Source organism: Alosa sapidissima, chromosome 9 (assembly GCF_018492685.1).
Source record: "Alosa sapidissima isolate fAloSap1 chromosome 9, fAloSap1.pri, whole genome shotgun sequence".
In the NCBI taxonomy this organism is placed as follows: domain Eukaryota; kingdom Metazoa; phylum Chordata; class Actinopteri; order Clupeiformes; family Clupeidae; genus Alosa; species Alosa sapidissima.
In genome coordinates, this window is record NC_055965.1 from 21000764 (window position 1) to 21025955 (window position 25192).

A 25192-nucleotide genomic window follows, 5' to 3' on the forward strand; every position below is an offset into this window, starting at 1 on the left:
TGAAAATGCTGTGTGAAGGTGGAGTCTGGTGTATCATATCTAGTGATGGGGACGAGACCGCCTATGCCGAGTCCGAGTCAAGACCGAGTCTTTGAAGGGTCGAGACCGAGTCGAGACCGAGTCTGTTGGTTTTCAAATACAGTCGAGTCCGAGTCAAGACCGAGTCTTTGAAGAAGCAAGTCCGAGTCGAGACCGAGTCCTTTAGGAGTCGAGGCCGAGTCGAGACCAAGACCATAAAAAAAATTCAGTTTTAATATTCAGAATTTAATATCACCCCAGTTAATAATCAACAGTTAGGCCTACAGACTAAGCTAGATTGGGAATTGTTTAGAGGAGCAGTCTTAACGTCTTAACCCTTTAGGCGCCAGAGGTTTTTTTCCGAAACGATCAATTTTGACATCTTCATTTCAAAAGGCTATATCTTAAAAGTGATAAGAGATAGAGACTTTCTGTAAATTAGAGAAATATTAAGGATGACCCAAAGTGTATGTAGAGATTAAATGTTTATATCTAATTTGCATATTATGACGTCATATGGTGGCGGCCATCTTGGATTATAGAATTTTCATGAAAAGTTGCATGTTTGAATGATAAATGCACCACTTCTTTCCCCCCAAAATGTCCCTCACCTTCTGAATGCTATATTGCACAATACTGAATGCTCAGGTAAATAGTAAGTAGTGAACAAACTGTGTAAATCATTACTAATAAATGGCAGAAACAAACCAAATGCATGTAGCAGTAGACTGACCTTTTGCTGTAGAGATTTTCCATTTACTACATACAGTAGGCACTCTGATTCCATGTATGGGGCACATATATATTATTCAGATGACACACAAACACAAGTAGACAAGACCTGTTTAGTTCAAAAGCTCATTTGCCACGGCAAGGCACAGATCAGGAGTGAGATGACGAGACAAGACAAGAGACAATGTTAGTATTTTTTTTCTTTTTGTTGATGTTTTTTTGTTTTTTTTCTTAGCTGACAAAGACACACACATCACAAGGACATGAACACACAAAAAGGAACACATAGTGTACTGTATGTCCTAAATGATCAGGGAAGTAGATAGCAAATCAACAGTGTAAATCATTACTAAATGGCTGACTTTTTTTTTTTTTATGTAGCAGGCCTTTTGCTGTAGAGATAATGACTCCCTATCCCTATCCATACAGGGCCGGCATTCCCATCATCTTGTGATAGACTATGCATGACCTAATGTGTGTGTGTGTGTGTGTGTGGGAGAGGGAGAGAGCGTGTCACCACCTCCACCATGCGAGCAGCATGGCCAGATCTGCCTCGCGCGCGCCGAGTGGAGAGAATTTGCGCAGCTCGGACTAGGCCTACTGTCATTCTCATTGCGACTCCCCACACTGCCACTACGTTCCCCCCTAACTGTCCTATGAGCACTTCGACCTCGTCTAACATACCCAGTGGCATTAGACAAAGGCTCCACCACGTTACTGTCGCCGCGATTGTGGAGAGGCACACGTTCAGAAGACAGAAGCTAGCGCTATGGATATTAGGCTACCTCCAGCCTCGTTCGCCACACCACTAACACCCTGCTAACTTCCCGATGAACACTCCGAACCTGTGAAACATTATTCCCACCAGTGACATTGGGCAAACGATTCAACGTTTGTGCTTGGTGTAAGCTAAACTATGGAGTAAACTCTCACTTTGTCCAGCTGCATCATTGCAAGGCAGGGACGCATCTGAAGCCTCACTAAACGAATCACCGTCATTTTCTGAAGGCAGATATTCCCCTTCAGAATCAGGGTCCGCGAATAGAAGACCCAACACTTCATTTCAGGTAAACTTTTTTGATGCCATTAGACGATAATCTAATGCAAATACTCGCTGACGTTGACAATATCGCTCTGACAAAGTGGCTCACACGCACACTAGCTCCGGTATTTCATACACTGATTCATCGCGCTGTAGCTAGAAAGTTTTGTTTAAAGCGTGTCCTTTTTTCGACTCGGGGATGACGTATGACATGTCTGCCATCTAGTGGAGTGGAAGTCGAACGAAATATGACACCCTATTTGACTAAATCGGCCGTTTTATTCAGTACCGCATCTTGTCGACTATAGTCGCCTGTGGCGCCTAGAGGGTTAATATGGACTATGCTGACCTACAGACACTCACCGGCAGCAGAGCCATAGAGATAAATAAACGGCTCTGACGGCAGTATCTTTGCATTGCACCATGGGATGTCATTTTCAAATAATGCCGGTCAACATTGCATTTTATTATTATTGTTGTTATGTGTTGTCTGTTTTTTTATATGAACATAAAAAATGTGTTGGTCTCGAGGACTCGGTCTGAAATTACGAGTCCTTCTCCTCCCACTGTGGTCCGAGACCGAGTCAAGACCGAGTCTTTGAAGGAACGAGTCCGAGACGAGACCGAGAAAGCAGAAATTGGTCTCGAGACCGGACTCGAGTCCGAGACCGGACTCGAGTACTACATCACTAATCATATCTATGCTTTACATTTCCATGTGTTATAATCATGGAACAAGGACCTTTGCTTTTAAAGAGCAGTGTATGTAATGCTTGTGCTACTTTGGAATTACGCTTTTAAAGGACAATGTGGGTGGCTCTTAAAAGAGCCGTTGTGTTATGCAGCTGCTGGCTCTGTCTATGGCTGTACCTCCCATGGAACAGCACCCTCTCCGCTGAAATAAGAGGAGAAGTTGCCCCTCACTCTCAAGGCCTCCCGTGTGGCGTTGTTCGCAGACATCCTGGAAACTCCCCGGAGGCAACTACCATCATCAGGCCTGCGGTAACAACCTGCCCTCTGCCTTCTCCTCAGGGTCATGACGCGCAGGTAGTTGTGGAGCACGCAAGTGGCTCTGACACACGACTCAGCAGTAGTGGGGCTGACAGCCATCATTCTTATGTACATCCTCCACTGCGAAGACAGAATGCCAAAAGCACACTCGACTACAAGCCTGGCACGACTGAGGCGGTAGTTGTATACCCTCTGCTCTCCAGGGACATGGGGGCCAGGGAAAGGGCGCATGAGGTTACGGCGGAGGGGAAATGCCTCATCACCCACAAAAACAAATGGCATTGGACCACGATGCTCAGACCCAGGGATGACCGCATCTTCAGGGAGGTCCAGGGTGCCATCTCGGAGGCCCTCACCAAAAGCCGAGTTGTAGAGGGAGCCGCCATCACTCGTCCTGCCATATCCACCGACGTCGACTACCCTGAAGAGGTAGTCAGCATCTACCACAGCCAACAGCACAATGGAGTATGTGCCCTTGTAATTGTAGTAGAGGGAGCCGGAGTTGTCTGGGGCCTCGATGACCACATGCTTCCCATCCACCGAACCATGACAGTTGGGGAAGTTCCAGCGATGGCTGAACCCTTCTGCTATGGCACGCCAGTCCTCCATGCATGGTGCAGGCAGGTACTCAGGCAGCAGGGCATCCCAGATGGCAGCTGACACCTCTTTCACCACTCTTCCTACGGTGCAGCGGCCCACCCTGTAGTTGCTGGATATTGTCCTGAACGAATCCCCTGTTGAGAGGTATCTGTGAAGATATAAAGACATATTGAGTTACATTTGCATGCAGTTTATTCAGATAGTACACATTAACTGGTAACTGTTTTAGAAATCACACGGCAGCATATTGCCCTCATAAGAAAATTTGCAAACAAAAATATAGTGGTCTTTTGATCATACTACTCATTGCTATTCATGAAACAAAGTTGCTTTGAAATCATAGTGAACGTCCACTAGCTTCTACTCAATTAAAGAAGAGTTTAAAATAAAGGGATGTATTACGATAGTAAATCAACCTGCAATAACCATTCAATAACTGTAGCCTATTATCTAAGTGCAGTAGCCTACCGTAGACAAATAGCAAGGCGCTGAGCAGGACCAATTGCCTGACGAAAACGGGTGTTCATCTTGGCAATTCGTGGTCCCACTCGCGCCAGCAAGTCGTCGAACAGCTCCTTGGACAGCCTGAAATGTTCCCTGAACATGTCATCGTCCAGCCGGAGCTCCATCACAAGGCGGTGGTACTCCCCACTCCGGATGGGGTGAACCCAGTGGCGACGTGGCTTCGTGGCTACGTGGCTAAATGACTGCTGAACGAAATCCAAATTAATACACATCACTTCTCCCTCCAAATTTCAAAATTGAGAGGGAAGAAATTAGGTTGGTTTCGAGCTAATGTTTTAAAAACACAACATCCGTCGCTGGCTTAAAATCACTCCCATAGCGTAAACATGAGGAACGCCCACACACGACTGAACGTGGGGAGGCAGCGCGACATCTATGCGACACGACAAAAATGGGAAAACAAGCAGTGCTTACTTGTTGAGCCAGCGTACAAAAACAAATCTCTTTTTTTTGAAAACTGGTTCAACAATAACATTACACTTGTTAGTCAACTTTTTGATTTGAATGGTAAACTATACAAATACTCAGAATTCCTAAGAATTTATCAAATTCCAGTAACTGTAAAGGAATATGCTATTGTTTTTGATGCAATTCCCACTGGGATTATAATGTTGTTAAAGGGTAATACTCCCCCACAACCACTTACTCATCTAAACAATTTACTTGATACTACTGTGGGTCGTCTATGCTTCTCAGTAGAAAATCACAGTATCAATAGGAAGATCAGAGCGTTATTCCAGACTGAAATTGTTACTATTCCCTATGTTATTCCATACTGGAATGGTATAGTAGAGAATATCCCTTGGAAGAAAGTGTGGTCCTTGCCTTTCAAATACATTGTCACTAATAAAGTGAGAGAGATTTCATTTAAACTAATACACAGGTTTTATCCAGCAAAATCCTTCCTTAAAAGATACAAGCAGGATATTGAGTCCAGCTGCTCATTTTGTAATAGCACTGATGAAAACGTGTCACATCTTTTTTGGAGTTGTACCCACACAGTGAAATTCTGGTCAGAATTCCTAAAGTTCATTCACACAGTATTAATCCCAGATTTTTCATTTTGTTTTAAGGATATTTTTTTTGGTATGTTTGACTTTGAAGCTGAATATGAAGGTAAACACTTCATTATAAATCTTTTATTTCTATATGCTAAATTCCACATCCATAGGAGCAAATTAGGACCATAGGACCATTTTTTTCTGTTTTTATGATTGAGTTTAGACATTACATTGATTCAATTAGGTACTCAAAAAATACTAAGGCCATGAGAACTCTGATTCTGTATGAGTCGTATGTGACCTCAAAGGGTTATTAATGTGTTTTTTTTTTTTTTTTTTCTGCCTACCTGCCCGTCCTCCTTGGCCTAATGTGACTGTGGCTGTACCCCTGTATGTTGTGTATTTAATGTATTATTGTATGTCTTTTGTTCTGTCTATTTTGTGTTGTATTTGACTACAATGAAATAAGGAAATAAAAAAAAAAATAAATAAATAAATAAATAAATAAATAAATAAAAACTTGTTGAGCCAGCGGTTTCACCTACACGCACACAAAGCTACCGGTATCCCACATCACTAACCAGGAAGTCCTTTCACTGACTGAACGACATACCTGCTATGCATACCTGTCAGTCGAGAGCCACTTCCTTAAATACCAATCCAGGGCACGCCCCCTAATCAATAACCTGTCAGTCAATATGACTCAAGGGGGAAACCCATTTCACCACACAAAGGTCAGCTGTCAGTGACTTCTCCAAGCAAAAGCAGACTCTGGAAAGCTAGTGTGAAACTGCACGACCTGCTCCATCGACACGGATGCAAAAGCAGACAGCTCAGCGGACATCTCCGTTGGAAACAACGAGACAGAGTACGTACAAAAATAAAACAAAATATTATATATAGCCTATATTTGCCAGACGGAGCGGCGTGCCTACGAAGTTTAATTCTGTTCAGTTCAGAATTAGTAAAATTGTAAAGATAATGGGTTTGGTGTTGTTGTAGCAAGTAAAATGCATAAAAGTTACATAAGTGATCAGTGTCAAGACACAAGGTCCCCTTTGCGTTCTTTCACTTTTAATTTAGGGTGCGTTCAAACTGCCACTCTGACGCTCTGAACACTGTTCGAAATTCAGAGCGTGGATAATTATCGTGTGTAAACTTATAGACCTCTGAAGTTCGCCTACATAAAGGCCATCTTTATCCATAGGCCTATACGGAGATCCGGGGGTTAATTGAAGCTACCTGCCTAAGTTGCATTGCAAGTTACAAGAGCAAGGTGTGTCGTCTTAACTTAAGCCACAGTAGGCATATCCACTAAAAGGCAGAGGACAAAAGTGTGTAGCGCAAAACGTCTGCATTTCCGATTTCTTTGTCCCCGAAAGAGAGATTTTTTCCCCAGGATGGCAAATGTTCATCACAAAAAAATTCCCCCAAACAGCTACCGCATTGGGCTCCCAATTGGGAAAAAATATCGCTCACCGGATTTCCTTATGGACAAAGATGGTAGCTTTTTCAACCTGTTCCTAATGGCCCCTAACCTGACCCTAGCCAGATGAATGTCGTTCCGCTTAGCTCCGCCTAGCTTCACTCACATCCATCTGGGACCTCTTCCATTGACAGTGATTTCTCCAACCAACTTTATGGTTTAGCCAATCAGGACGCAGGGCGGGAGTTTCATAGATGTGACATAGCGTAGAAGCGACTGTGAGTCTGTTATTAGCGTCACGGGTTGGCTTTGATGTGAGTGGTTGAAGTAGCACGTCAATAGATGACGGACAAGTGGCTTATTCAATCATATGCAAGCATTTTTTGATTAGGCCCAGCCTTCTGAAGCAACACTTCAATGGATCGGTTCCAGATGGATGAGTGGAGCTAGGCGGAGCGAAATTCATCTGGCTATTGCCAGGTTAAATGGCCCCACCCTCAGCTGTCCATAGGTTTCTGTTCTGAAACTCGAGAACAGGCATTTAAGTTTGACAAGAATTTGAAATGTTTACTGGAGAAGTTAAACTGGTGATGTTTATCTCTTTTTAATCTCCTTACATTTCATATGCTTTCTTCTTTCTTCATTCTGTCATTGAATTTCTATCTAGATTTCTCCCTTTGTCATTTTAAACATCTATTTCTGAATGTGTAGTCTACTTTCTTTTTGTCTTTCTGCTCTGTAAATTTGTCTTGCCTTGTTTTCATTGATTATTTCACTTTTTCCACAATTCTGAGAGCTTCTTGCCTTCCTAGTCTCTCCATCAAATGCTTCTTTTCTCCACTGTCTCTGGGCTTCTTGGAACTTGTCTCCTCTCTCTCTCATTCTTGAGTTATCTTTCTCCTTTTGTTGTCTATCACTCTATCTCTCTTCTTGTCTGTCCCTTATGGCTGCCTCTGCCAAATCTCTGGAGGAGGACCTGTCGTGCAGCATATGCTGCGACGTCTTCCGGGAGCCCGTGCTGCTGGGCTGCGGCCACAGCTTCTGCCGAGAGTGCCTGAGCCGCCACTGGAGCTCCAGCCAGGGCCGCCTCTGCCCCGTCTGCCGACGTCCCTCGCCCCGGGAGCCCGTCCCCAACATCAGCCTGAGGAGCACCTGCGAGTCCTTCCAGCAGCAGCAGCAGCAGAAAGCCTCTGGGGAAGCCCATCAGAGGAGGAAAAAAGTGGAGGAAAAGGAGGAAGAGAAGGGGGAAAGGCTCTGTCTTCAGCATAACCAGAGGTTGAAATTTTACTGTGAGACAGAAGAGAAACTCATCTGCTTACAGTGTAAGAAGGGCGAGCACAGGGGTCATCTTGTGTTGTCTGTGCAAAAAGCAGTGAAGCAGCGCAAGGTCAGTGTGAGTTGTTTGACTGATTAACAGTTTTGAGTTTTGTGTGTGTGTGTGTGTTTTAATGTGTACAGAACAGTCCAAATGTTTTATCCTACATTAATTTCAAGGAATTTGCAAGTACACTGAAATGTGTAATTCTAAAACGGAGAGTTATGGCTCTTATAAATGTGCGGTGGTAGCGTTGCCTTGGATAAAAAGTCTGCTAAATTAATAAATGTAAATGTAATGAATCTCGATTAATGTCAATCACGTTGTGCCTAACAATGCCCCTTAGCTTAAATCACTGAAACCTATGGCCTCTTGGGGTTTATGTCAGACAGATTTACAGACAATATGTGAAGCATGAAAGCATGAGAAGCATTAAAAAAAATGAATATGACAGGAGTAGGATATGGATTGTATACAAGCCTTGTTGAGTTGTTGTTGATATCAGGGGCACGGTGGGAAATCATTTCAAAAGGAATCTAGCTGCAGTCTTATAAATACTGACCCTGCAAGATTCCCAGTCTTCATCAAATTCTTTTCAGAAACTCTTGTCTGATGTATGGGCAGCATTACTTTGAATGTTTTTCAACTTCCCTTCCCAACATTTCCATTATTCAAGTTGGATAATAGTACAAATTCTCCATTTTCCATTAAACAATAAACAACTGCAAATTAATGATACTTTAATTGAATTGTATAGCACAAAGACCACCCTAAACTTCAATGCATCAAAAGATAGGCCTACTAGTGCAGTGCCCGTTCAAACATGCCATTCCTGAAGAAAACCCATAGCCAAATTACATGCCCACAGGTATGCCTGCTTTAGAAATAGGATGATGGGGAAACATCATTCCAGCTAAGCATTCAGTAATGAATACTGAATATTATAATATATTAGCCTATAATTAATGTGGCCTCTAATAAATGTGTAATAGCCTAAATTTAGGCATGGCTGCATGTGACATTTCTACACATCAGAATGACATAAGCCCAACAACTGTTTTGAGTTAAAGGAGAATTCTGATGTGATATTGACCTAAAGTGTGTTGAAACATGATACCGAGTGTGATGTGAACGTATGTCTCACGGATGGATTCCAGTTGCTGCTACTGGAAGAAACTGGAATCCATGCATTTCCACAGAAATATTTTTGGAATCTGATCCCTTATCATACCTGTTCATTCTTACTCGTCGCTCGACTTATCGTGACTAAATTCAAGATAGCTGCAAACGCTAAACTTCGTGAAGATACTGTCTGTATAAATCATCTTGTAAGTAAACTAGAAAAGTTCTCAATGTCTCGTTTTAAATGTCAGGGCCATAAGTGTCGTTGCTCAGTCTGCCACTTGTTATCTAGCTATGTGGCATTAGCCTATAGCACGTTTCAATTTGGGACCTTGCAGTCGGAATTGTCGTTTATTTAGTCAAGTCTCAAGTCTCTGCTGCCTGGGCTATTTGAAGCGTCAGTTTATTGCACATACTTTTATACCCGTGTTTGTTGGCTATGCAAAATCCGCATAGGCTACTATCATCAAAGTGAGACCAGAGCCCGTCTACGGAGAGCCTCCCCCCTCTATTAATCCCATGTATACAGAATTTGGCTGCAGTTCACCAGAGTTCACCTAGATGGCGATCATGGGCGAGTCCAAAATACATGGGGTCCTATGAAGCCACATGGCTAAATTTATAGTTTTCACCTATTTAACGACTGAAACACTCAGATTTTATTTTATTTTTCACAAAATGGATATGAATTATCAATCAAAAGTGAAATAATCCGGGAGTCATGTCCTTTCGCTTTTTTACAGGTTGGGTCAGTGTTGCCCATAACACGCTAGCATTGTGCTAATGAATGACGTCATTGACACGTTTGAAAGGCTTTTTAGAACAATTAAGTGACTTTAAAAAATATAATACTCAACCAAGTGTATTTTCTTTGTCTCCCCTTTCGAATACAATATTCAAATTACTTGAAAAAACATTATATCCCGAGAAAAGTTAATTTTGAGGGGTACAGCTCCATAGACCTCCACTCATTCTGGACTATTAGACATTCTCTGGTGAGACCTACTGTAGCCACACAATAGACATGGCGTGGAGCTCCCCTGAAACTGGTCCCCTTGGAAACAGTGCAGTGCAGCGATAAACGTCCTACGTAACTAAGCATATTTTGAAATATGCATTCAAACATCTTCAAAATTGAGATTGCGCACCTTTGTGTCACACGCGAGCCACATACGAAATCTTAGGTCAGTCTGACAAACGGTCAGCGAAATATATGCGTGCCACAGACATTAGGACCCACAGACACAGACGCTCTTGCTTTATAGATAGATACATAGACTAGTGCAGTGCCCGTTCAAACATGCTATTCCTGTAGCCCAATTACATGCCTGCAGGTAGGCCTGCTTTAAAAATAGGATGATAGGGAAAAATATAATTCCAGGTAAGCATTCAATAATGAATACAGATAATATAATAATATAATAAATGTGAAGTGAGCAGAATTTAAGCATGGCTGCATGTGACATTTTTTACAAACCAAAATGGCCTAATCCTAACAGCTGTTTTGAGTCAAGGCTATATGCTTAGCCTATTGAATAACTTGATGATAGAGAAAACAAACCATTTTGTAGAATGATGCATCATCATATGAAATTTGCAACGGTGTGACTCAAAAACAGTCTCTGGTGGCCTATAAGTGACCTCACACTCTGTCTGCCACTCGTTGCTTGTCGCTGGTTATGCTTTGCATGTGTGGCATTCTGAGACGTTCTTTAATTCGGGACCATTATCACTCGTTTCAATTTAGGTCAATCTAAATACAGTGCAAAGTAGCCTGGGCTATTTGAAGTGTCCGTTTATTGCACATCGTTTTTTACGTCATTTTGAAGAGCCACTGCATACCTGTGTGTGTTGGCGTGTTGTTGCAAAATCCGCGGAGTCATTTTACGCAGGGCTCCAGACTAACTTTTTGCACTGGTTGCACTGGTGCGCCTTTTTTCTTAGGTGCACCAGCACAAAAGTTAGGTGCACCCAAATTTTCAACCACATCGCATTTAACACCGCAGCAGGTTCACTTTTTTCCTTAATTACTGTCCTATATAGGTTGTCCTATGACTTATGATTTACAATTCTACAAGAAATGTAACTTAAGTGTTGGTGCTTTAAGTGCTTCACTGAGCTGAAATTTAAACTTAAAACATCTCAAGATGAATGCTAGCATCTTCCATAGAAATGTATTTGAGCACAATTTAGAGATGTTCCAAGTAGCCTGGGGGATTTTTATGTGATTTTGCAATGATGATTGCAATAATCATTTGACAGCCCCACAATGCAATTTACTTTTTAATTTTAGCATTTTTAAATTTTCAATAAGAACATCACTATGGTTAATGCATTAACGAAATGGTAGGCCTATTATTATAGGCTATTCCAATGACGATCTAAATGTGTCCATTCAATTCACCGTACACAATGACCACAGTTATACATGAAGGGACTATTCGGGCTTTAAATGTAGCAGCGATATTCGGTTTGCGCCAAATACCGGATTAAATTGATTGATGCCATCAGAATGAGTTTACAAAACTCGCGCGCAAAACGAATATTGCTGTTGAAAACCGGGTTACTCCCTGCATGTAACTGTGGTCAATGACGCACTCCTTTTCGGCGGTATCTGTATCTCTGTCGTTCGGCAAGGCCTTGTATGCATTGTTTGCAATTTTAAGACGTCTTTTCATCTGCAATGACTCCTATAAATTAAAAAAGGCGCAAGTGGCATTCCTGTATGTCGGGTTTACGTTCAAACTATTTTTCTGGTGAATAATTATTTCGGACTAAACTTGGTGAAGGGAAGTTTCACTAGGCCTATCGTAGGCAACGATAAACTTGATCATCATCTCGGGCTCGTCTGATCGGTTTGCTGCTGCCAGCCGCCGAAAGGCAGTGGGGAGAGGGGATATTTATCTCGGCCTATGTGACCACACTGTAATGCAACTACATCCACTCTGTTTATCTGACGTGTCTCTGACCTCTCTCTCTCTCTCTCTCTCTCTCTCTGCAGCACACGCATTTTCAAATTTACACACAGGCACTGAGCCACGGCCAATCAGAGGGGAGGTCCCGCCCTCCACTATCTGTGATTTGTTTAAACCACGATATTGGCCAAATATGTGTCTGTTATTGAACCAAAGGTAGAGTTTCAATGCGGACACCTCTCTCGAATAGCTAGTCGCACCGGTGCGACCTCCGATTTTTTTTAGTCGCACTTTTTAAAGATTAGGTCGCATATGCGACCAAATTGGTCGCACTCTGGAGCCTTGATTTTATGTAAGCAAACAGCATACAGGGGGTCTTTATTGTTGAGGTCAGACATTTTAACACATCTTGCACTCGCTTAACTTTTTACCCGTGTAACCTACACTAATCCAGTTCTGCCAAAGCCCTGCTTCTATCTTCACTGGTAGCTTACAGTAGGCTACAGTGGTGTGTGGGAGGGGGAGTGGCTAGCGGCGAAAGCCAATGTGTGCTTCTATTACCGATATATTTAACGATATCTTTTGCATGTCTTATTCAAACAACGTCAAATTTGGCACTGCACTTACTCATGCCCGTAGCAAGACATCTGACACTTGCCAAGTTTGAAATCAGTCTGACAAACGATCATAGCGAGATATAGCGAGATGTGTGTGCCACAGACATTAGGACAGACACACAGACGCTTCTTGCTTTATAGATAGATGTGTGTGTGTGTCCTCTTCAGGAAAGTCTGACCACTGCCTCAAAGCTTCTGAGAGAGAGACTGAATGTCCTGAGGAAAGAATCAGCTGCAACAGAACACATAAAGGTAACACAGTGAAAATCAACTTTAACTTGATCCATTTCCCAAAACACTGTTCCACAATAATGGACAATAGAGTCTTTAACTGCTGCAACAGCAGTGTTAAAGCAACAGGTTAAGGTCCTCGGTAGTTTTCAGTAAGTTCATGAAATGGCTGCAGCTAACTTTCTTGATTATCAACTGTTTGCACATTAACTAGAATATATTTCTAAACCTGAGGAAATGGTCATGCTTATTTTTACCAGCACTTCGGAAAAAAAAATGAAGGTTTATTTCAGGCTGTTTTTCACATAGAGGGCAAATAACATAGAGTGTATTTAAGTAGTTACACAGAAAATGGCTGTTGACCATATTAAGCCAGAGATATTGTAGATCTACTAACTGCATCATTCACTCAAATATTTATTGTGTGTGTGTGTGTGTCATTAAAATGTGTAATGCCATCCAAGCTAAACAATTACCCTATTATCTTATCATTGACCCTGTTTGCTTGTTTACTTCAGGCTGTTGTGGAAATGTGTGAGAGGCAGGTTCGGCAAGACTTTGCAAAGTTCTTCGCCTTCCTGCAAGAGGAACAGAGGGCGCAACTGGAGGCTTTGTGCGATGCTGGGATATCAGAGACCCAGTTGGCAAGGGAGGCCTTCAAGACCGAGGCCTCCCTCCTCTCCGACCAAGTGCAAGAAGTAGATGAAATGGTGCAGAGGGATGACATCACTTTTCTGCAGGTGGCTATTCACCTTCTGACCGATCCTGATATAGGAAAAATGTGCTAAATTTGTCAGAAGGGGTATTGGATTAGACTGTAACTTTAAACTAAAAGTCGTGTTTGTTTGTGTTTATGTTTATATTTAAATGGGTACTTTTGTCCAAAACAACATACATTATATTTGAACCAAAGGCCAAACAAAACACACTAGAGCTCCCCCCTCCCTTCCGTTTTTCCAAGAGAAACTCCATGCATGGTTTCATTTTTGTTTTGTGGACAGGCTGCCCCCACTTTGTTTCTAGTTTTCAGAGCCTTGGCTGCCTACAAGCTGGCAGCTTGTGGTTGTGTGGAGATAATTGCTGAATGTGACAAAAAATATTATGGTCTTGAAATAGCGTACGATCGCTGACTGTACCATTAACTAATACATATCCTCACACCCAACCCCCCGAGATGTATACATATATAATGTTTTATACCATTTAAATGATAATAATGACAAAGTAATTTTGTTTTCAAAGATAAAAGTGATGGTTCGGACTGAATTTCATCTAGGGTCCTTTGCACAATGACCATGGGCTAAACACACCCCCAGAAGCTTTTTTCACCTTGGTCGAACATTGGTCGAGTTAGCTCTATCAGTCTACGTATCACCCGTAAAAGTCCTGGCAGAAAGCGATGCGTAAGGATGTATTAATTATTTATTTCTGAAGTGTTTACAACTTAGTGTTAACTAATAATTGTTGCAAACTGGTACTACCAACAAAATATTAGTGCATTCCTGGAACTGGGCGTTGTTACACTACATCCTTATGCATTGCTTTCTGCAAGGACTTTTACTGGCTTTTCCCAAATCACAGAAGTGACTTCAACGCAAGCAGACAGTACAAGCTATTTTGGTAGCAACAGAGAGTAGAAGCCATCAGGCAAGTGTTAAATAAACTCCTGGAGTACTTACAAACTTTCCAATGCAATTTCGTTTTCTGAGTACAGAAACTATTTGTACTACTGTAGAAGTTTGGTAAAATTCCGAGCATTATTAGTGGGGTAATTTACGAGATACACATTTGGTTCCACTAGCACCAACGCTAAACCATTCGGCTGATACATAGACTGATCGCGCTAACTCAACCAACGTTAGACCAAGGGGAAAAGGCTTCTGGGGGTGTGTTTGGCTCGCGGTCATCGTGCAAAGGACCCTAGGGTGAAATTCACTCCGAACCATCACTTTAATTTCTTACATTTTAAGGTCTAATATAGATAATCTACATTGCAAAAGCGCAACAAAAGTCATGCAATGAAATAAAGCAGTTTGACAGAATTACTAATTAGACAGTTTACTTTAATTTGGGCAGATCTAGTTCTAAAAAGCATGTGTTACTTTTCATCATGAAAGCAGGCAGATTCCACTGTCAGTTTTGGGGGTAAGGTTATAAATCAAAGAAAAAGACATTAGTCACATTGCATTAATGCATTAATCACTGTTATTTACATTAGTCAGGAATAACGAGAGAAGTTTTTGGATGTTCATATCAAGACTTATGAGCGATAATGAGCATATAGCAATAATCAGATAATCAGCACAACCCTCCCATAGGCGGTATGCTTTCCGAACATGCAGTTACCACCTTGGTGCCCGGAAGTGTTCTGAGAGTGAAAGTTCTCAAAAAATTCTCTGGTCTCCCACAAACAGTCATGAGAGACATTTCTACTCCTCCCTTGGGTAATAGGCCACGCCTATTTTATTTTAGTCACAAAACTCACCTGACCACATTGCATCACGCCTAGGCCTATGTCACGATAGCCCCAGAGAGCCTACAAGTCGTAGCGGTCTAGACAGTACATACTCAGAGCTTGCCAATGGTAGACTTGCCCGTCTTTGTGTTACTACATGACACAGATGTGGCGCTATCATGTACTGAGTCACTGAAGATTTGGATCAATAGCATTTATTGTTATTTAAAACATTATGTTTAACATTACATTCTAACAGAGAGAAGAAGACACATTTGTAGTAGAGTAGAGCAGCTCCAAAAATAATGACACCATTTTGTCTTAATTTTCTGTGACATATTTTTTTTTTTAAGTATATTTTTTGGCCTTTTTATGCCTTTAATGACAGGACAGTGAAGAACGACAGGAAGTGAGTGGGAGAGAGAGTCGGGGTGGGATGCGGAAAGGACCACGGGGCAGGAGTCGAACCCGGGTCGCCGGCGTATGGTGCAGGTGCCCCGGCCAGTTGCGCCACGGCCAGGGCCAATTTTCTGTGATATTGGCTGGTGGTGTTATATGCTGCACTGAAAATCACACGGCACACACACACACACAAACACCTTAACATGCTAACACATACACACAAGCACACTGGCAGTGAACTCAAGTTCGTAGAGACAGATGAGCTCACACACACACACACACATGCACACACAGGGGAGTCCTCAGGCTTCTCCTTGAAGGTATACAAGACAACCGTAAGCAAACGTTAAAGGGGTCATAGAATGCAAAACTGAGTTTACCTTGGTATAGTTGAATAATTATTATGCAAATTACATTTTTATCAGATTTTCCTAAATAGTTGATGCAAATGACAGTCAGTATAATTTTCATGTCATCAACCGTTAGAGTATAATTCAAATTTTATTGAACAAACCTCCCAATGATAACAGTATTTTAAAATACACTGTACAAAATTATTATACAGAACAGAGTTTCAAGACATTTTATAGGTTGTAAAGAACTAAAAATGGTCATTTGTTGAATTTGCAGCATTAGAATGTCATATAAATTAAATCAAAAGTTATTTCAATCAAAAACACCTTAACAGGCCAAGTTACATGTCAACATAGGACCCCTTCATTGATATCACAATTCTTGCATCCATTGGACTTGTGAGTTCTTGGAGAGTTTCTGCTTTAATGTCTTTGCAGGATGTCAGAATAGCCTCCCAGAGCTGCTGCTTGGATGTGAACTGCCTCCCCCCTCATAGATCGTTGGCTTGATGATGCTCTAAAGATTCTCAATAGGGTTGAGGTCAGGGGAAGATGGGAGCCACACCATGAGTTTCTTTCCTTTTATGCCCATAGCAGCCAATGACCCAGAGGTGTTCTTTGCAGCATGAGATTGCATTGTCATGCATAAAGATGATTTTGCTACGGAAGGCACTGTTCTTCTTTTTGTAACACGGAAGAAAGTAGTCAGTCAGAAACTCTACATACTTTGCCATGGTCATTTTCACACCTTCAGGGACCCTAAAGGGGCCTACCAGCTCTTTCCCCATGATTCCGTCCCAAAACATGACTCCGCCACCTCCTTGCTGATGTCTCAGCCTTTCACCAGCCATTCACCAACCATCCATTACTCCATCCATCTGGACCACCTAGGGTTGCACAGCACTCATCCGTAAACAAAAATGTTTGAAAATTAGTCTTCATGTATTCCTGAGCCCACTGCAACCGTTTCTGCTTGTGAGCATTGTTTAGGGGTGGCCGAATAGTAGGCTTATGCACACTTGCAAACTTCTTGAGGATCCTACAAAATTCCCCAGAAGTAATCATTTAAGGGGTTATTTTTCAAAACATTTGTCACGGGGAGCATGCAGGCCCAAAAGTATTTTATCACATGGGGCCCACATTCTCCAGCAGCACCCAATCAATAATTAGTATTTTTGTAAAATGTGACCACCTTTTTTTGAATGTGATACCTTGACTGGTAAAGTATAGACAGCATGGTATAGACTGCGTATGGTCGTGGGCCTATTTGGAAGAAAGTCCAGTATACCTTTTCTTATTTTCATTTGTCATTTTGTCTTGATTGAGATAGAATGATAGTGAAAGAAAGAGTGTAGTGCTGGAGAAGTGGTGTGTGCTCTTCCTACACATAACAATTAAATAACTTTTTATCTTGGGTTAGGATTTAATAACAAATAATTGTGTATAGGCCAGTGTTTTTATTGAAGCAAAAAAGGAACAAAGTATCCAGTAACTAATAATAGATACTTGATTTTAATTGTAAGCATTGCTACACTTTCTGACTTAGAAAGTTAAGTAACAAAATGACAGTAATCCGTTACTTTATAATTAGTTACCCCCAACACTGAATTTCGAAAGGTTGCCGCTAGTTGCAGCTCGAAGTCGTGTTGGTATTAAAAAATATTGTGAAGGTATTGAAAAAGGTATTAAATTCAATTTAAGAATTTCTGTATATACCCTGAATTAACGTAGGCCTAGGCTAAAATGGAGCAAAGCCTCCTGGGAATGAGGAATGTGTTTCTGGTTTATCCAATCTGTAACATCTACTGGCTCACCTCAAGGGTGCGTTCTCTCTCACCTGCTGTACATATTGTACACAAATGATTGCCGTTGCAATTTTGAAAACGGTCATTTATTGAAGTTTGCGGATGACACAGTTATAGTGAGCCTGTTAAATAGCACGGAAACATCGCATGATCCTTGGTTGATTACTTTTTAAAATGGTGTCAGGAATCTTTTTATCCTTAAACGTTTTTAAAGACAAAGGACATGTGCATTGATTTTAGAAGTGTGCAGCCTTCTCCTGATATCATAGTGATTGATGGTCAGACAGTCAAATCTGTAGAGTCTTATAAGTACTTAGGCACTTTTCTTGACAACAAGCTGACATTTGAGAAAAATACTGACTCGTTCTATAAGAAAAGCCAGCAGCATCTTTTTTGTCTTCGAAAACTTTCCAAATTCCAGGTTGACTCTACCCTGATGACTATTTTATCGTTCTTTTATTGAGTCTGTTATTACGTTCTCCTTTATTTGTTGGTTTCAGTCCTTGAGGGTAAAAGAGGAACCTACTGAACAAGGTTGTTAGTGTTAGTAGCAAAATGATTGGGCTTGGACAAGAAACTTTACAGGATCTCTACAACAAACAGCTATTTAAGAAAGCAAACTCCATCTTGTCTGACTGTTCTCATCCTCTACATCAACAGTTTCAGTTTCTACCATCAGGTTCATTGCTCAGACTCCCATTTGCTAAAACAAATAGATTCAAACACTCCTTTGTTCCTTCTGCTGTCTCCCTTCTAAACACCAGGAGGAAAAGGTAGTTTACCCACCCATGACCATGATGTGCACCATGTTATTTATTATACTATGTGTATTTATGTATTTTTTGTAATTTTGTGTGCTCCTACTGCTGCGAAACTAATTGCCCCACTGGGGGACAAATAAAGGCATTACATTACATTACATAGCCTAGGCTACCGTCGGTGCATTTTAATAGTAGTCTAATAAGCTACACCAGCTTGTCTCAAAGAGGGGAAATTGTATAGCCTATAACATTAGCTGAGTCACATATTTGGCCATATGCTGTTTATCATAGGCTCACAAAACCAAACTAGTGTAGCCTAACAAAGGCAAACACTTTAACAGAGGGAATTAATTGGGCATGAATCATTGTGCTGAACGCTATTTGTCAATGAGCAGAAACACACACGACATTCAAACTATTGATAAGATGTGCACTATGGAAACTGGTCTGTAGGCTAACGTTGGACAAATAAATGACATTGACTCGCCATATCCTGACTCAGAAAAAGAAAAATCTTGCTTACTTTGCCGCAAACTCAGCAATGAAATCATAGGCCAGCTTGCAGGTAGCCTAACGTCTTTTTTATTTCATAGTTGGGCGAGCCCATTAGTCTCTCCTGTGACATGGAGGTGCGCAAATAGCCTAGTTTTTAATAGCCTATTCAACTTCGAAAAGCTTCGTTCACCCAATAAATTGTGTGCACGATTTAGTAAATGGTGCGTTCATTTTACTAAATTGTGCTCTCAATTTCGTAAAACGTGTGCACGATTTAGTAAAACGTGCGCACGTTTTACTAAATTGTGTGCTCAATTTACAACAATTAAAATGAGAGCACAATTTAGTCAAATGAGCGCACGTTTTACTAAATTGTGTGCTCAATTTACAACAATTAAAATGAGAGCACAATTTAGTCAAATGAGCGCACGTTTTCTGGATATATACCAAAAAGTATCTTGCAAAGACACCTCCTGGGCTCCGTAGATTCGGACGTGCTCAAAAAGAAAAAAAAAACTTCGGGCTAGATTTTTATAGATGGTTATGAGGAGCAATCTTAGAGAGAAATTTGATGATCATTGATCGTTGTTTTGGGACGTTAAGCCTCTTCCATAGGCGTCAGTGAAGGAGATTAAAGAAACATGCTGTCACATCAGGTAACCGTTCATAGGCCTGATATGACTTAATGCTAAATTTTTTGAAGGTTCTGATTACGAGGAACAATATGAGAGACATTTGGTGATCACTGATCGTTGTTTTAGGACATTAAGCCACGTTAAGCTTTTTGCTTAGACTACAATAGGCGTTAATGAAGAATAAACGCTTAATGTCATCTTTGGCCAGGTGCGAGGCCCATCAGACGCAAGGCCCTGGGCGACTGCCCAAATTTTGCTGTTTTCATGAACACAAAAGTTGGGTGACCCTCCCCTCAACAAAGAATGAAAAGTCATGACCCTCCCCTATTTTCCTCCTTTCCATAAATACCGAACGGTCCCTTACCATAGCTATAAATAATGTCTCCCATCTTCTCTAATTTGCTTTCAGCCATCCCCTTGAGCTGACCCAGGATGCTGACCAAATCACTATTAACATCTTCCCACATTCTACATTCTGCTGCACCTGGCCATCTGACCCCAGGCCTATGACAATTAATCTTCTCCCTCCTTGGCTGACTGGCCTCTCTTTCTGTCTCAGTGCTAGAACTTTCCTCAACAATAGGGGTGCTGATGTCCTGCGAACTCTGGGTTTCTTCCTGTCGCTGAACTTTGTTGATTGCTGGTCAGATTGCTCAGACGACCAAAACTCAAAGGTCAATCAATGGTGGTTGTTCTCAAAGTTCCATCAAGGACAAGAGTTCCCTTGGTAAAGATGGGCTGAAGGACTGTAGACAGGGCTACAAAATGTCAAGTCATATACAAAAGGAAAAGCTTTAAAGCTGCATTGTGTAATTTCTTGAGTTGATTCTTAGCAAAAATATATTGTTTCCTTCATAAATATGTGCTTATTCATGTGTAATTGCCATTTAGAATACAAGTGTCACCCGTATAGCGGCAGCCATGTTTTGGCCTCCATCTTAGAATACATTAACCAAGGAGGGACATACCTGAAATTCTAGTTCCGTCTTTCGTGTTGTGCACGCGGCTCCCGGGAAACCCCTAACGTTGAATCACATGATGATCTCTGACATTTTGTACGGAGATTAGAGATGCACCGATAGCAATTTTTGGGCCGATTCCGATTTCCGATTTTTCATGGAGTTTGACCTGCCGATACCGATTTTAGCCGATTCCGATTTAATTTCTTCTAACCATTTTACAGCACACAAAGTTATTTTCTATATTTTCTTTAATAGAGCATGTTAATATAGAAATGTAATCAACTTATCAATAATGAAATGGCTGTTAAAAAAATTGGAACCGGTGAGCAGACAAATTCTTCTTCAAGTCTAATTTCAGCTGCAGTATCAAAATTATAATGATTCCCAGTGTGGGACATTCATTTCACAGACTACTAATATAAATGCACTGTTATGGAACACCCTTTTTTTTTCTTCTCACATCCAATATCCAACTAAAAATACAAAAACAATTTTCATGATGCATTTGAACATGCTACCATGGAAAATATTTTTTATATGCATTGATGCATTTATGGGAGGGCGAGGGAAAAGTGGGAGTAGGTTATCACGCAAACACAGGGGAGGAGAAGTGCTAATAGGGATTAGGTGCTCCACCATATATGAAAACAGCGCACGTCTGTTTTGCGGTGAAAAACTTAAATCCAAATTCCGGTTAAATGCATCAATTAGGCTATATAAACTTTCAGAGATGGCTGATTCAGTATTCACAGAATCAGTTTTCTTCATTGTAGGCTACTATGTCAAAAGCAACTTTAACTTTTGTTTGCCTTTCTAATAGGCTATCGTTTATTCACTTTCACGACATCCACTTCTCAATCTGCTAGACTATTAAGGCATAGCCCTAGTCTAGTAGCCTACGTGCAGTAAATAGTTTGAGTATTTGTTTTTTTTTTAAGTGGAGTAGAACTACTATGGCTACTGTATGTCGCTGCTTGTTGACATTTTATTATCATGTAGCCTATAATCGCTAAACTTTGATTCATTTTAATGTCGCAATCGGTTATCTCCGTTCAGCTGCGCTTGTGGTTCAGCTGTTGGCACGCAATTAGCGGCAGGGATGGGCTGTGATGAGCGATGTTTATGTAGCCTAATGAAGTGACAGCTTAGTAAATTCCACGCAATATGGCAAAGCACAGCGTTCGCTGCATAGAAAAACTTAGTAGCCTATTAGCGCTTTCTTACCATGTGTTCCTATGGCTAGTGCTGTGCCTCTGACAGTTTATAAATGGGAACTATTGGGAGCTACTGTGACTTCATGATTTCCTTTTAAAAGTTTCTGATATTTAAAAGGAGATATCAATTATCAACAACGACAAGCCAGCTGGAACTTGCCGCTCTCTTTCTTTCCCTCTCATGCGCACTCCGACGCGTTCCCAATTAAATGCTGTAGCATAATGCTCAAGTTAGATCTGTAATGGAGGTAGCTTGAGGACACAAAAAATATCATCCTTATGTAACATGCTGTTTTGACATTGTAAATATTCTCTAAGAAGAGTGAAAAGCAGCCTATGATATACTAATTAAATGCCCGGCGGGCTGGATTAAAGTCCGTGGTGGGCCGTAGTTTGCCCACCTCTGCTGTAGAGGGAGCTCCGTAGAGAAAAATACGACAACAGAAGTGAAAAATTGGCAAAGAAATTACAAGTTACAGAATGGCTCTTTAACATTAATGTTAGGTAGCTGGGATGACTTTGACGATTAAAACCCATTTGAGGCAAAACAAAATGTAATTTCAGGAATGAATCTCTGTCTCTGTATGAAATCAGTATGATTTTTTTTTTTTTATGTTAAAAGATGTTACATTCTCTCTGAAGTCGCCTGATTTCCCTTTCATGTTGACAGCTGCTGGATTGGACTGCTGGATTGGAAAATGCTGTATCCAGTAACCCAGCATTTTTAGAGCGTAGATGAATTATTAATTAGTGTTGTATGTCTGAGTATTGAGTGCTTATGTTTGTGTGTTTTAGGAGTTCAAGGACTTCAACATCATGATGAGGTGGATTACAATGTTACCTATGCTAATTCATCTATCTCTTTCATACCTTACTGTATTTCATAATATACCAACGTATGTGTGTTTTTTGTGTGTGTTTGTGTGTTCCTCCACTTCACAGTACACAGTTTTATCAAGCTATGCCTGATGTCCGCAGACAACTTGGCAACCTGAGGTTCAATGTCTGGAAGAAGATGAAGGAAGTTGCTCCCTACTGTGAGTACCCATATGTAGGCCTAACTAACAACATAATGTTTCGCTTTGGTATTTCAAAAATATTTTGAAAGCTTAGCTGTTTAGATGAAAACGAAATCGAGTAAATTGAGTATTGAGTGTTCATGTCATTTTAAAATTATGTTTCAATGCTGCATATATAGGCCCAGCCTACAACCAAACAAGATTGTATCAGCTGAGTAGTTAGGCTGACAGACATTCCACAGTTCCACACTCTTGGATGATGTCCGTTTAGCTGTTTTATTATTTTAAGAAAAAAGACAAAAACTATATGGATGATCATTCTGGCTTTGTGAAACAGCTGATAAATAATACAAATTAAAGGAAATTTATTTTTCAGATCATGTAGAGGAAATAAATATGGAATCACTCAATCTTGAGAAAAAAAATATGGAATCACAAATCTAAAAACATCATAATTAGTATTTTGTTACACCTCCTCTGGCTTTTATGACATCTTGAATAGACTTTACTCATGTAGAACAGTATTATTCAAAGTTGACCGATCATCTTTACAGCACCATTTTCTTCTGTTTCACCCATACATTTTCAGTGGGATTGAGATCCAGTGTGTGCTGGCCATGTCATTGACTTGATATGTCTTTCATGAAGAAAGGATTTAACTTTCTTTGTTCTTTGGCAAGATAACTTATCATCCTGGGAAATTATTTTCTCATGACCAAAACTCCTTTACGATAGAATGACAAGAGTGGTGATTTCATAAATATATGTTGAATGGTTAAAAGGCCACGGAATGAGAAGATAGGCCTTCTCAATATGGCACATTGGACATGGCACTTTGGCCCTCTACATGTGCCTGCCTACAACCAACATTGAACATTTAATGAACATTTAATTTAGATGAATTTAGTATTTTTGAGTCTTGTCATGTTAATGAAGGTATGCCATTTCAGTTTGTTAAAGTTTTAAGTGTATAATAACCTACCTGCTGCTGAAGAAGACTATTTGCTATTTGTTATTTGTCATTTACTCCTCTCCCCTTTTTCTTCCACTGACATATTTTCTGTTCCTTTTCCTTACCCAAAGACCCCGTAATCTTTGATTCCAAGACCCCTATATGTGGCATCAATGTGTCAACTGAATTGAGCATCATGGCGATTCCAGTCTTAGACCCTTCCTCTCCACAGCCTAAGCTCTTTGCATTTGTTAAGAGTTCCAAGGCTCTCACTGATGATTGTCATGTTTGGAATGTTCACATCAGTGACTACTCAGACTGGGTGGTGGGCGTGACATCAAATCAGCACATTGGCCGTGATTCCCTTGTTTTTGCCCCGTGTTGCAAGTACTGGGGTATCCAGCGGATCCGAGAACAATACCTTGCCCTCACATGCCCCCCCAGCCCTCTCAAGATAGCCTCAACCAGCCCCCTCAAGGTGCTGAGGGTCAAGCTGACTTGGGATGTTGGCCGCCATGGATGCTCTCTTGGATGTCGTGTCCGGAAGTTGACATTCTCTGATGCTCAGGATGCCAGGGGATCGGCCATTTTCAGCAGTTTGCTGCCTCACCACACAGGGGCGCTCTACCCCTTCCTGTTCCCATGTGGACAGGGGGCTAAGCTGAGCCTTGAGCCTGCTGAGGTGAGGGTGAAGGTGAGGGAGGTCCTGGGGTTCTGGGAGCGGTATAGGTATGAGGTCATCATCTTTGCATTGCTTATTTTGGCCATATTTGTTATGTTAGCTTACTTATCATCATAATGTTATTGTTGTCATCTTGCTTTGATGCTTCAATGTCATTCGCCTTATTCACACGGCGGCCATTACCAGGCTCAGGGGTACACTTGCCATTACACCTCAGTCCAGCAGATGGTGGTGGTAATAAACTCCGTTTGCAAACTGCCAAAAAAAAGCTCACCGAAAAAGAAGGGTTCACTGGCCTGTTCTTCTTCTTCAGTGAGTGTTTTTTTTTTTTTAGCAGTTTGCAAACTGAGTGCATTACCACCATCTGCTGGACTGAGGTGTAATGGCAAGTGTACCCTAGAGCCTCTTAATGGCCGCCGGGTGAATAAGGAGAATAGAGGCTCTCTTTCTCAAACACACACACATTCATATTTAGTCTATCAGTGCATTTTTGAATACACTGTTATCATTCTCATATCTATTCATTTTGCATGCTTCTGTAATATTTTAAATGAAAATGCACTTCCTGACTGTAATAAGCGCTTTGAAAGTATGACATAACTTAGTAATGTGTGTATATATAGCAAAGGTTTATCATACTTAAGCATCATAAAGGCATGGAGTTTAAGTATAGTGATTTATTTCATATTCACCCCATAGGATTACACTGTAGAGCAGTGGTCCCCAAACGTTTTCTTCCGAGGGCCAGCTCAGAGAGGGCCAGAGACTCGGAGTAGTTCTATATCAGTAACCAGAAATAGCTTAGTGCTGTGAACAACAGCAGACTACCTTAGTTAAATATTCTATTACATTTAATCCTAGGCTGTTGCAATGTAATACCATTGTTAGCTGTGTTTATATTG

General features: G+C 41.1%; 3 protein-coding genes across 4 annotated transcripts in view; 1 reads left to right on the forward strand and 2 right to left on the reverse strand.

The window, feature by feature from the left end:
* LOC121718035 (NACHT, LRR and PYD domains-containing protein 12-like) overlaps window positions 1-25192 on the reverse strand; it is a 1225568-nt gene that overhangs the window by 166108 nt on the left and 1034268 nt on the right. The window lies entirely within an intron of this gene.
* On the reverse strand, window positions 2494-3971 carry zgc:194221 (uncharacterized protein LOC100191015 homolog). The gene is made up of 2 exons (XM_042102918.1): window positions 3872-3971; window positions 2494-3551 (listed from the first exon to the last, which is right to left on the reverse strand). Exons 1-2 carry the CDS (start codon window positions 3928-3930, stop codon window positions 2651-2653), a joined length of 960 nt encoding a protein of 319 aa, XP_041958852.1. The 5' UTR covers window positions 3931-3971; the 3' UTR covers window positions 2494-2650.
* On the forward strand, window positions 5559-24517 carry LOC121718063 (E3 ubiquitin-protein ligase TRIM35-like). Of its 2 annotated transcripts, none has more exons than XM_042102888.1 (7): window positions 5559-5797; window positions 7023-7742; window positions 12493-12576; window positions 13074-13295; window positions 22433-22461; window positions 22580-22674; window positions 23740-24517. In XM_042102888.1, the coding sequence occupies exons 2-7, from the start codon at window positions 7299-7301 to the stop codon at window positions 24405-24407; spliced, it is 1542 nt and encodes a 513-aa protein (XP_041958822.1). In that variant the 5' UTR covers window positions 5559-5797; window positions 7023-7298; the 3' UTR covers window positions 24408-24517. The 2 variants fall into 2 exon arrangements, with proteins under 2 accessions (XP_041958822.1, XP_041958823.1); XM_042102889.1 differs by having other exon boundaries at window positions 7067-7742.

Coding starts and splice junctions, on each gene's coding strand:
- zgc:194221 (XM_042102918.1), bottom strand. CDS start 3,930: ATGAACACCCGTTTTCGTCAGGCAATTGGTCCTGCTCAGCGCCTTGCT. Junction 3,552..3,871: donor CGCCTTGCTATTTGTCTACG/GTAGGCTACTGC, acceptor ATATCTTCACAG/ATACCTCTCAACAGGGGATT.
- LOC121718063 (XM_042102888.1), top strand. CDS start 7,299: ATGGCTGCCTCTGCCAAATCTCTGGAGGAGGACCTGTCGTGCAGCATA. Junction 12,577..13,073: donor CTGCAACAGAACACATAAAG/GTAACACAGTGA, acceptor TGTTTACTTCAG/GCTGTTGTGGAAATGTGTGA. Junction 22,462..22,579: donor GACTTCAACATCATGATGAG/GTGGATTACAAT, acceptor TCCACTTCACAG/TACACAGTTTTATCAAGCTA.